Source organism: Pongo abelii, chromosome X (assembly GCF_028885655.2).
Source record: "Pongo abelii isolate AG06213 chromosome X, NHGRI_mPonAbe1-v2.0_pri, whole genome shotgun sequence".
In the NCBI taxonomy this organism is placed as follows: Eukaryota; Metazoa; Chordata; class Mammalia; order Primates; family Hominidae; genus Pongo; species Pongo abelii.
The window spans coordinates 53,068,961-53,081,301 of record NC_072008.2 but is presented as its reverse complement, the minus strand read 5'-3'; the positions used below and the strand labels follow the sequence as shown (position 1 = coordinate 53,081,301).

General features: G+C 49.2%; 1 protein-coding gene across 9 annotated transcripts; it reads right to left on the bottom strand.

Moving 5' to 3' along the window:
• Positions 1-728: 728 nt before the first annotated feature.
• LOC100453676 (protein FAM156A/FAM156B) lies at positions 729-11,792 on the bottom strand. Of its 9 annotated transcripts, none has more exons than XM_054544573.2 (4): positions 11,697-11,792; positions 9,327-9,400; positions 8,515-8,607; positions 729-2,172 (listed from the first exon to the last, which is right to left on the bottom strand). In XM_054544573.2, the coding sequence occupies exon 4, from the start codon at positions 2,061-2,063 to the stop codon at positions 1,422-1,424; it is 642 nt and encodes a 213-aa protein (XP_054400548.1). In that variant the 5' UTR covers positions 2,064-2,172; positions 8,515-8,607; positions 9,327-9,400; positions 11,697-11,792; the 3' UTR covers positions 729-1,421. The 9 variants fall into 9 exon arrangements, with proteins under 9 accessions (XP_054400548.1, XP_009233149.1, XP_009233151.1 ...); XM_009234874.4 differs by lacking the exon at positions 11,697-11,792 and adding an exon at positions 11,478-11,568; XM_009234876.4 differs by lacking the exon at positions 11,697-11,792 and adding an exon at positions 10,712-11,498.
• Between the last annotated feature and the right edge of the window lie 549 nt (positions 11,793-12,341).

Sequence of the window (12,341 nt, the reverse complement as noted above, 5' to 3'; positions counted from 1 at the left end):
GAGCTAGGTCAGTTCAACTGTCGACTCTCTCATGAGATCTCAGCATCAGAATCTAAGACACTTACTTACCTGTTTTCAAGCCACTTCTGTCGGCAGGAGATGCGTAGACTTTTGCAGCAAGACAGCTCTGGGGACTACCTAAAACAGACCGACACAAAGCAGAATTTGTTTTCGGTTCAGAGGAGTCACACGGGTACTGGCTGGGTTCACATCTCAGGATTCTGCAGAGGTTAAAAAAACAGGTAGATTTAGTCATTTGTGCCTCCTAAAATTAAAAGACACACATGTCTAAATCCCAATAAGATGTTGGAAGAACCCAAGGATGCTCTGGTTCTCACAAAGCAGGTGCAAACTGCTGCTCAGTTTCACCCACCCGGGCCCACCACACAACAAGCAATGGCGCCGCAGCCCCTAAGCCAGGGCACCAGCACCAATGCGCAGGGCTCTCACCGTGGGCGGCGGACTCTGCTTCCACGTCTCCTGTGCACAGGAAGCCTCTCTTCGAAGCCATGGCCCTGCCTCGCTGGTCTGGATGCTGGTCCCGCTGCAGGGCTCAAACAGTGACTGGGCTGTGTTCTCTGGTGCCCTCCCTCCCCCGTTCCCAGTCTCCACAGCGCAGAGCTTCCCTCAATAAACCCGGATCCCCTGCTGGGAGATTTCAAGGTAGCCAGCTCAGATCTAATGAGAAACAAACCAATACTGAGGAACAAACCTGAATTCTACACCCATTTTCCATTCCTACATGTATTTATTTGGTATTGATGATGAGGAACCCCGTCAAAAATTCCTGTAAGGGAGACTACTACTCGACTGTTAGGGGTATTGCAACATTTACATACATGTAGCTTATCACATACATAAACATTTACACAAATAGTATAGCGGTGAACCACCAAGTTCTCATTCCACATTCCTTTCCCACACTGCGTTTACCTGCCCATTCTTGAAACTGGATCTCAAGGCAGCACATTGCATTTCAACAGGCCTAGTGCTGCTTCTCAGAGGCAGTCAACTCAATGGTGCAAAAGCACAGGACAGCGACAAGGCATTCACACTACACAGACATGTGATCTCTTACTGACAGCAGGAAGGGACGAGAGATGGAGATCCCGGGTGGGAAAGCAACAACATGCATCACAGGAGCCATGTGAGACGTGGCGAGGACCGCTGGTACGCAGCGTCCCTTGCCAAGGAATGCCTCACAGCCATCCAAGAATGACAGGCACGAAAGATGAGGACCTTCCTCGGGTCGGTCAAGCATCACGCTGGGAGGATTCCCACGTGTCCCGGTACACAGGTCCTGGCACTCATCCGACCGCAGCTTGCTGTTTGGTCCCCAAAATGGGCCCACACCCAGGCGCTGCCAACACGGCGGCTCCGTCTGAGTCCCTTCGGGTCTCCATCCCACGTGGGTGCACGTCTCAGTTTTCCTCTAACCACTGCTTGAGCAGCCTCTGAAACATTATTTTGCTCTCCTGCTGCCTCTCTCGCTGGCGCTTCTCCTCTGTCTCCTGTGGTTGGAGTGCCGCTTCAGGCAGAGGCCCGGGCTGGTTGGTGCCTAGGCTGAGAGTCAAGCCACTGAGGCCCTGCACCAGCGTCTCCCAGGAGGAGGGATGTGGGGCCCTGTTACTCTCCCCAGGGATCCCAGAAAGATTCGGCCTGTGGCTCTGGCAGTATCGACATTCACATCGGAATCGATTCTGACTTCTGTCACCTAACGGGGAGATTCTGGCTTCCCTCCCAACAGCATAGGGGGCCATGTGATCGCGGTGTCTCCTCCTCACATGCCGCAGGAATGCTTTCTTCCTCTGAAGGAACTCCAGCCTCTCCCACCGCCGCTCTTCCAGCGTCTTCTCCTCTCTGTACCGCTGGCGGAGCAGCCCCTCTGGGAGAGGCACGGCCTGGCTGGGGCCAGGACCGGGGCTCAGGTTACTGAGGCCCATCATCGGCTGTTCTGAGTATGAAGGCTGAGAGGGCGCTGGACCTTCCTGGGAAGTCTCTGCAGCTGTCATCGGGGAAGATTTGGAAGGCGATGCTGGATTCTGTTTCTGGAGTGGATCCATGGAGGTCTGGTCCCAGCTGGAAGCTCCGCCAGGTCCAGAAAAGGAGGTGAAGCTGGAGGTTCTCAGACACCAAGAAGGTAGCGAGGAATGTGTGCGGGCAGAACCCAGACTGCAACGCAAGGTGATAAGACAAGAAAACACAGAATTATTCATCTTACTCAACCTCTCTGTCCCTCCACTTCCTGTGTGTAGAATGGGGATTATAGAGAGACCCTGTCCTAGGCTTCTTCTGAGGATGACGTGAGATCACACATCTCACCAGCTTAGAATATTAATGTCATCTAATAAAGGATTTAGAAATGATACCGATTAATGCATCCACGTGACACGGGGTGCAAAAGGATGCGATGCAGTTCGACGATGTCAATTGCCTGCTGACATTTTCCAGCCCCTTCCCAAGCATCATTTGTAGAATAATCAATGTGTGACTCACAGGTGCTCTGCCCATGAGCGTTCATTTTCATCCAGTCACAAGGGAGACTTTTACTCAACTGTAAGCGTTTGCACCATGGGGACACACCCTTTTGTATGTTCGCCTTCCTGACCACTGGGTTTGCATCTAGTCGAAAAGGCTGCTCATGCCTATGGAAATCGTTTCCAAATTCCTAGTGTGGATAAGAATTTATTTTGCTAAACAACAGAAGCATAAACCCCCAGGAGACTTCAAACAGAAAAACACATAGATGAATTCAATTAATCCAGAAAAAAAGCTGGTTCTTTGAAGTGATCAATGAAATTGATACACCCGTGGCAGGACTGGCTGGGAAAAAAGAGGGCAAAGAAACAAGTTACCAATATCAGGAATGCAAGAAGAGATTTCACTCCAGACCCGGAAAACATAAAAGGGTCAATATGGTGAGAATACACGCAACTCTACGGATTCACATTCCACAGGTCACAGGAAATGTAGCACATACTTGAAAACCACGAGCTACAGAAACTCACACAGGATGGATTTCAAACACTGAACTGTGTGCACAGTCCTATATGTTTTAAAGAAGCTGAATTCACAGGCAGACACATTTGCAAAAAGATCTCTGGGCCAAGACAGTTTCACTGGCCAAGTCTACCAAACGTTTAATGAAGAAATATCACCAACTTACACAACTTCTTCTAGGAAACAAAGCAGAGGGAATGCGCCCCACTGATTTTATGAGGCCAGCACCACAGGGATACCAAGAAAAGGACAGACCAGTATTCTTTCCTAATACAGGCACCAAAGTATTCAACAAAACCTAGCAGTTTGAATTCAGCAATATGTGAGAAGAAGAATAAGCCACGATCAAGTGGGTTTTATAGCGGGAAGGCAAGGGTTGTTCTTCCCACACCTGAAAATCAATCAATGTAACCCACAGATTGAGAGATCAGATGAAGAACAAAAATGACAGGATCACATCAAGCTATGCAGAAAAACCATTTGATAAGATTCAAAGTCCACTGGTGATATAAAAGCTCTAGCACACTAGGAACACAAGACAACTTCCTCAACCTGAAAAAGGGTGTGTACAGTCAGACCTACAACTAACAAGCCACTTAATGGTCAACGACTGGATGCTTTCTGCCGAAGGATGCGAACCAGGCAAGGACGCCCACTCTCACCACAGCTATTCAACGTCACGCTGAGGCCTAGTCAGTGCTATAATGCCAGAAGAGTCACGGCACACGCCGGAGAAAGCAAGAAACCAAAGTACTCCTTTTCATAGGTCCTGTGATCGTCTACGTGAAACAACCAATGTATCTCCCCCAGACTCTCAGAGCTAATAAGAGCTTAGTGCTCATTAATGAGAGCTTACCAGCGATACAGGAGAGAAACTCAACACACGGAAAACAATCCTATGAGTAACCGGAAACCTAAATTTAAGAAATAATACTGTTCTACAGAAGCTACAAACACAATGAAATGGTTATGTATAAAGCTAAAATACGTGGACGGGGTCTGTATGCCCAAAACTATTAAACGGTAATGAAAAAATCAAAGAAGATTTAGTTAAATGGAGAGAAACAATGTGTTCCCATATTTAAAGACCCAAAAAAGTTAACAGTCCATTGTCCCCAACTTGATCTGTAGAATGAATGCAGTGCCTGCCAATCAGAATCCTTGAGGGACATTTGCATGCATAAACAAGCAGATTCTACAATTCACGTGGAATATCTGATGTTTCAAAAAGCAGAAGGGATTTTAGAGAGATGATGTTACCAGATTTTCAGATTTGCTCTAAAGCTGTAATAATCGAGATTGCTGGCTTACAGGGGTAGACGAGTAGATCCATGGAATAAAATAGAGTCCACGAATCCATCCATAGAAATGTGTCCAATGAGTTTTGACATGGGTGTGAGAGTGAATCCAATGGAGAAGGGATAAGCTTTTCAATACATGAGGTGGCCTATCCTTATGCAAAAAGATGCACCTCAACCTCAACCTTTACACGCAATTAAGGAAAAAGGGTTCAGAGACCTACACGCCAAAGTTCAATACTATGACTTTTGGTAGAAACCGTAGGAGGACATCTGTGTGAGGGGAGGCTAGGACATGACCTGAGATGCATGATCCACGGAAAGGAAAGATGGATGAATAGGAGTTTCGCAAAATTTAAAACTCTGGCTCTGGCCGGGCGTGGTGGCTCCTGCCTGTAATCCCAACACTTCGGGAGGCCAAGGTGGGCAGACCACTAGAGTTCAGTTGTTGGAGACCAGCCTGGCCAACATGGTGAAACCCCGTCTCTACCAAAAGATACAAAAATTAGCTGGCATGGTGGCACATACCTGTAGTCCCCAGCTACTGGGGAGGCTGAGGCAGGAGAATTGCTCAACCCAGGAGGCAGAGGCTGCAGTGAGCCGAGATAGAGCCACTGCCCTCCAGTCTGGGCGACATAGCGAGCCCCTGTCTCTAAATAAACAGAACACAACACAACACAACACAACACAACACAACACAATACAACACAACACAACATAATACAACACAACTTTGGCTGTGTAAGAGCCAGTGTGTTCAGAGAATGAAAATCAAAGCTGCACCACTAGGAGGAAATGTTTGAGAATCACCGACCTGACAGATCTTATATCCAAAATACATGGCGTGTTTTCAAAACTCCACAATAAGGAAATCAACACCCCAACTAGAAAATGGGGGAAAGACTTGAATGGGAGCGCAAGAAGCCATATTTAACATCATTCAGCATTAGGGGAATGCAAATTAACACCATGGAGACTGGCAAGGCCAAGCGAGGAGAACATGTTGGGTGACTGGAACTCTCACACTTTGCAGCTGGGAGGGCGAAATAGCACAGCAACTTTGAGAAGCAGTTTGGCAGTTTCTTGTAAGTCAAACAGATGTTTACCATAGGACCCAGCCATCCCACTCCTGGGTATCTACCCTAGAGAAATGAAAACTTAGGTTCACAAAAAAGCCCGCACTGAATTGTAAAAGCAGCTCGATGCGAAACTGCCCCACACTGGACAGAGGAAAATGTCATTCAGTAGAAGGATGGCTGAACACCTGTGGTCTTCCACACAGTGAAACTGCCTTCATGAAAAAACAACAGCCTATGACAGAGGCATCTGACACTCATCCGAGATGTTCACTGGGCCAAAAGAAGGAACATCTCACAAGGCCACAAACTGTATGGTGTCATTGACATAACACTTTCCCCAAGACAAAACTAGAGGGAAGGAAACAGATCACTTTACACCAGGGATGATGGATGAAGAAGGGGTAACCGCAACGGGGCAGTTCCAGGGAGTGTCCTGGGGTGATGGGACTGTTCTGGATCCCGACTGTGGTGGTGGTGACAAGAATGGATGCCCGTGTCAAAGCTCACAGAACTGTACTCCTGAGGGAAAAAAGTCAATCTTGCTGTAGGTTAAGTGAAAAAACCCAATGGCATATTTTGCGATAAGGGTATCTCTCTGTATTGTTTTGATAAATACATCTTGGATGAGTGCAACCAAAAATTGACATTAAATGCTAAATGGAAACTTTAGATCAGCCTCCCAGGCTCTATTCTTTTCACAAACGTGGAAACCAAGAATTCACTAGTTTTCTTCAGAGGATACTGGTCCTTTGAATGTTTATTCACCAAATCGTGGCTATCAGCACACACTGGGGCAAGAAAGACAGAACCCTATCAGCAACAGTTTGAATATGTACTGAACACAAACACATATAAACACACACACACACATCCCAGAAAGAGTTCTTAACTTTTCAGAAATTGCAATCTATCTTTCCTACGAGTTAGTTCCCTGACATCCTTTGGGCCACCACTATCTGACACAAACAGTTATGTGTGAAACGTTTGGAAAATGATCTTAACCCAATTATCTCCCAGCCAATTCTCTGTGTCACAAGGACTCTCTCAGGATCTATTTCTACATGTAGAAAGCCAATTCTTAGAGAGAGAAAAGACCTTACAACCCCCACCCCCCATGTTTCTTTTGTTGTTTTGTTTGTTTGAGGCAGGGACTCGCTCTGTTACCCAGTCTGGTGTGCAGTGGCAAAATCTTGGCTCATTGAAACCTCTGCTTCCTGGGCTCAAGGGATCCTCCAGTCTCAGACGCCTGAGCAGCTTGCGCTACAGGCGTGAGCCACCATGCCCGGCTAATTTTTGTATTTTTTGTAGAGACGGAGTTTTGCCATGTTGCTTAGGCTGGTCTACAACTTCTGAGCTCCACATGATCTGCATGCCTCAGCCTCCCAGAGTGCTGGGATTATAGGCATGAGCCACTGCTCCCAGCCACAAACACTTTTATGAGAAGAAATGTGAGCCGGGTGTGGTGGCTCATGCCTGCAATCCCAGCACTTTGGGAGGCCGAGGCAGGCAGATCACCTGAGGTCAGGGGTTTGAGACCAGCCTGGCCAACAAGGCGAAACGCCATCTCTACTGAAAATACAAAAAAATTAGCTGGGTGTGGTGGCGGGCACCTGTAATCCCAGGTAATAGAGAGGTTGAGGCAGGAGAATCACTTCAACCCAGGAGGCGGAGGTTGCAGTAAGCCGAGATTGCACCACTGCACTCCAGTCTGGGCAACGGAGCAAGACTCTGTCTCAAAAAAAAAAAAAAAAGAAAAAGAAAAAAAAGAAATAGGAAGATTCTGGAGACATCAACTGACAACCGGCCCGCATAGTCATCGCTCTCTTTTCTCTCTTTCTCCCTCCAGCAATTTTGTGAAATGAAACATTTTACCGTCCTATGTGTAGGTTCATCCAGAGATTCTCAAACCACACCCATGGAGTTGCTCATGATCCCTGACAGAGCCATTAAGGACAGTGAGGCCTAGAGAAGTCCGTTGTGTGTGTGGAGGGGAGCAGCTGCAGCAATACATGTGACTTCCCTTCCTTCATCATCTCACCAATGTCATTTCTTCAACAGGCACTTGCCCCCAGGTAAAAGACCTTGTATCAAAAATCTCTGCATGAAACACCACAGCCTCAAGTTTCCTGCATCATGTCATGCAGCTACTGAAGAAAGAGAAGGACTACTGGAGACAGGAAACCCAGACAGTTTACCAGTCAGACCTTCAGCATGAGAGGTGATGCCTCTGGGTACCAATCCCTCACTGTGATGGTTTTATCGGTCAACTCGGCCAGGCTTGGTGCCTGGTCCCTTTCGGTCAAATACTACTCTAGTTGTTGCTGGGAAGATATTTGTGGACATGATTAACATTTACAATCACGCTGGGCACAGTGGCTCACGCCTGTCATCCCTGCTTCGGGAGGCTGAGGCGGGTGGATCACTTGAGGTCAGCAGTTCGAGACCAGCCTGGCCACCGGGGTGAAACCCCATCTCTACTAAAAATAAAAATTAGCCGGGTATAGTGATGGGTGCCTGTAGTTTGGGACTGCCATGGCCCTTGGCAAGACTTTCACCTCTCATTCACCCTGCATGACTCAGCTGAGATAGGACTTCTCCCAGGAAGCCTTCTCCAAGCTCCTAAAACGCCCTGTATTTCCCCTGTCCCAGCCCCAATCCCACTCAGCTGTCAACAGATGGTTATTTCTCTGTCAACCCACTAGCCCAGGAGCTGACAGAGGCCAGGGACTTTGTCTTGTTCACCCATCACAGAGCCTTGAGCCCAGTGGACATTCACAAATATCTATCAAATGAAACAAGAAGGATGTGGGGCCCGTGATAAACATCTCACTGAGTATGTCAAGTCAACCCTGCAGAATCCATATTTTCCCACGTTGCAAAGGCAGAAATTCCTGCATGGAGAGGTCAAGTAACTTCCCTCAGATCACACAACCACTCAGGGACAGAATTCCCTCCCAGGTCTCCCTGACTGCAGATGAACACACCCTTGGTGGCACTGCCTCTCTGGGTGTTCAGCCTCCCCTGACACCTAAGCGAGAAAGTAATCCTGAGGGAAGAGTTTAGACAGCAGAGTCCTAGGGGCTGACCCACATGTCCACAGCTGCCCGGGGATCGGGTGCAATGCTGCGAATCCTTACCGTCACTTCCTCCTGACCAGTTCTGCTCCCATGCCAGAAATGCTGCACCGAACACACCTCTCACACTCCCCACTCTCATTCGCTTCAATTCTCCTGTGCGGAAGGAGAAAGAGAACAGCTAAGCAAGTGAATCCAGACTACGTCCTGGAGATGAGCGCCAGGAAGAGCTTTGTGTTTCTTTTGAAACACATGCAATGCTTTTTTCAATCTTCCACAAAGATATGAGATACCCTTATAAAGTGCATTTATTTCAGTTTAAAGACACAGATTTCATTTAATAATCCCAATTATATACGGACTTTTTTCTAGAAATGGCAAAATCCTACAGCAAAATGACTAAGATCCATGCAAGGTTGCTGGGTGCTGAAAACTGTGCTCCTAGTCTCATGCCGTGTCATGGCAAAGGAATCTAACTCCTAGCCACGCAACGCCACACAGATTAAGGAAAGAGTCTGTCCTACACACAACTTGGAGACGTTCTATATTGTTGATATCTACACAGATCATCTCTATCCTACTGGGTCTGGAGTGGAGGAGATACAATTTTTAGCAGCTTTGTAACAAAAGAACAGGTAGTCAGTAAAGCCAGCAATGCCCACTTTTAAGAAAGAAAGAAGAAAATGAAGACAGCAGTGAAGCGTGGTGCTGGCATCAGGGGTCTCCCAGCAGGTGAGCACACAGAAAAGCAGCGGGAGTACAACCGGGAGTCCAGGGAGGGGAACAGGGGAGGGACCAAGAAGAGTGGCCAGAGCAGCAAGAGGGAGACAAGGAGCAAGTCCGCTCTGGCGAGAATGGAGCTTGCCTAGACTCACCCAAGGCAGTCAGGTCGCTGGGTTCACAAGGTCGATGCTGTGGGTGTAGGCCGAGTGACTGCTACACCTTTCACCTACAAAAGAAAATAACCTCACTGGCCAGGTCACATTCCTCCAGGTATTTACTGAGGGCCCACTCCATTCAGCGGTGCCTTCAGTGAATTATCCAATGCAGCCCCATCCCAAGGACGTGTCTTAATCTGAGAAATAAAATATTGTCCAAGGAGCCAGGAATGGTGGCTCACGCCTCTAATCCAAGCACTTTGGGAGGCTGAGGTGGGAGGACTGCTTCAGCCCAGGAGTTTGAGGCTAGCCTGAGCAACAGGGCGAGACCACCATCTCAACAAAAAATTTAAAAAATTAGCCAGGCATGATGCTGCACAGCTATGGTCCCAGCTACTGGGGAGGCTGAGGTGGGACGATCACTTGAACTCAGGAGGTTGAGGCCAGTGCAGTCCAACCTCGGTGACAGGTGAGACCATCCCGCAAAAGAAAACAAAACAAAAAGACAACTATGGTAGGCATGAGACGGGGGTACTTCTGACACAGAAGTCAAAACCACCATAGCCCAGGTGGCCAGGAACAGCTTCTCCCAGGGCTTGCTATGATATATATCGTCATCCCCAGTTGCAGACGATGTAACAGGATCAGAGAGGTTAAGCAACTCACTCAAGGTCACACATCTAGGGAGTGGTGGTGACCATTTCTCACTGAGGTCTGCTGAAATACAAAAGCCACTTCACCATTTGTGACACCAATCTCTCTTTATATTGTCACCCGTTTTAATTCGCATTCACAGACATATACTTACCTGTGGCTCTCCTTACCTTCATATTGTCATAAGCGGCTAAATACAGTTTAGATTTCATTTTAGCACATCAGGCCTTTCCCTTAAGGAACCTAAATTTCCCGTGCCCGGCACGATTGCCCAGCCCAGAACTGAACACTTACTCAAATTAATCTTCCAACCACACACTAAGGAAAGAAAATGGATTACTGCCACGTAGAGATTTAATTTGGGTACTGCACGAATTCTGAACTACGATTTGAAATGTAACCACTGTCCAACCAGAAACAGTAAAAACAGTGCTTCCCTATGAAAAGTATTCACAGGACATTTTATTAAATGCCAAAGCATTCCAGGTAAGACACACTGCCCGTTTTACAGGGAGTTGTTGAGATTCTGCTCCTAAGAATACAGTAGTCCTTTCTCTCTCCACTGCTAGCACCCTGATAAGCTCGGCCAAGGAAGGCCATTCACTTTTCCTTTTGCGAGGAAACATATGAAACTACCCTCACACCCACGCACAAATCCAACGCACCCAACAGGGGTATGTTAGTAGAGGGAAATGGTAGTGGAGATGCGAATGGAAATCTGTGCCTACTCAGAGCACATTTCTGATGGCGCAGAGGGCTACCGCCCAGGGTCGCCTGTACTCCAGCAAGGTGGACGACGGACAGGCCCTCCTTCTCTAAACATGAGACTCTGCAGCTTGTGCGGCTATTGGACACAAATGGCCTGGGCCATTCCTGCGCACGAATGCAGGAATCACAGCGCCCTTTAAACGCACGTCTACTCATATGTCACAACATGACCGTCTCTCTGTCACACGTCCGAGAAAGGGTTTCTCGGACGGTTTGTTTCAATAGAGGCAATGCAGTCCTCCTTGAAAACTCTCCAGTCACTTGTCTCCTGCCGTGCGGTGGGAGAGGAGGTGGGGAGGGAGGTGATGCCAAGGACACGGTGATTTCTGAACCCGCTGAACATGATCCTAGCCCAGGTGCAGCCCGGCCGGCTACGAATGCCCGCGGCGTCTCGGGATCCTCTTTCTCCGCCGAAAAAGAGCCACCCCCAAGCAGGGAAACAGAACAACGCCACCCGCAGAGTGCACGACCGCCATTCTCATATTGGCGAGATATGGACGACGGGGAAAACCACCTGCTTTCTCCCAAAGCCCCGCTCCCACCCGGCCCAACCCAGGGATTCGAGTCCCAAGACACCCAGCCTGTGCTAAGGACAGCCTCGGTCTCGGCCTCTCGCTCTGTCTCTTTGAAAGTCTCTCTCCCACCCACCCCTCCCCGCCCCCGCTCTCAGTCTCTCCCGCGCGCGCGCTCGCTCGCTCGCTCTCCGTCTCTCTCCGGCTCTCTCACGCGCGTTCTCGCTCCGGAGCCGGTTCCAGCCGTCCAGGCGCCAGCGCGGCGCCTCGTTTCCTCTGCGTTGGAAACGCAGCGCGGCCGGCTCGGAATTGAAGGGTTAAGACAACCGGGAGGAACCGCCCACCGGCAGGCTAGAGGGGCAGCAGCGCGGAAGCTGGCGCCGGCGGGGTTTAGCCGGCGTCACAGGGACGCGACGCTGGCCAGAAACTGGACCTTCGATTGGCTGCCGCGAGCCGCCGGAGCCGGGAGAGGGAGCGAGTGGGTGTCTATGTGAGAGCGGCTGGGTGTTTTGTCGCGAACCACGCCGCCCAGCTCGGCTGAGACAGGAGAAGGTGTGGAGGCCGCACTTTCCGGAGGTGCGCCGCGCCGTTCCTAGAGCGGCCCTTTCGGGAGCGTGGCTCATGAACTGGACGAATGCTTCCGGAGGCTATGGGAGAGACTCCAGGAAGCGGATGTGATTTTATGGGCGAGGGACCAGGGAACTGGGCTGGAGGCTTGGGAGGAGGCCGATTTCTCCTATGATTGGCTGGGAGATTTGCGCTAGGTTGCGCCTCTGAGAACCCATGTCTGGCGTTTCATTTTCGTTATTTACTGTGTTTGCATGAGCGGTACAGGCACCCTTTGAAGCCAAAAAGCAGACAGTTCAAGACATTGAAATTATTCAGGCTACTGCCGTAGGGAGAGCGCCCCGGAAGTGGAAACCACACTGTCGGGGTAAGCGTGGAGCAGGGGGGTGTCTTTTACTTTCATAGGAAGGAGTAGACCGGTTTTAGTGGGGAGATTTATGGGGCAGGGGTTGTTTTTGTAATCAGCGGAAGTCTCAGCCAGCTGAACAGGGAATGTTTCTCTCTGTGCCTA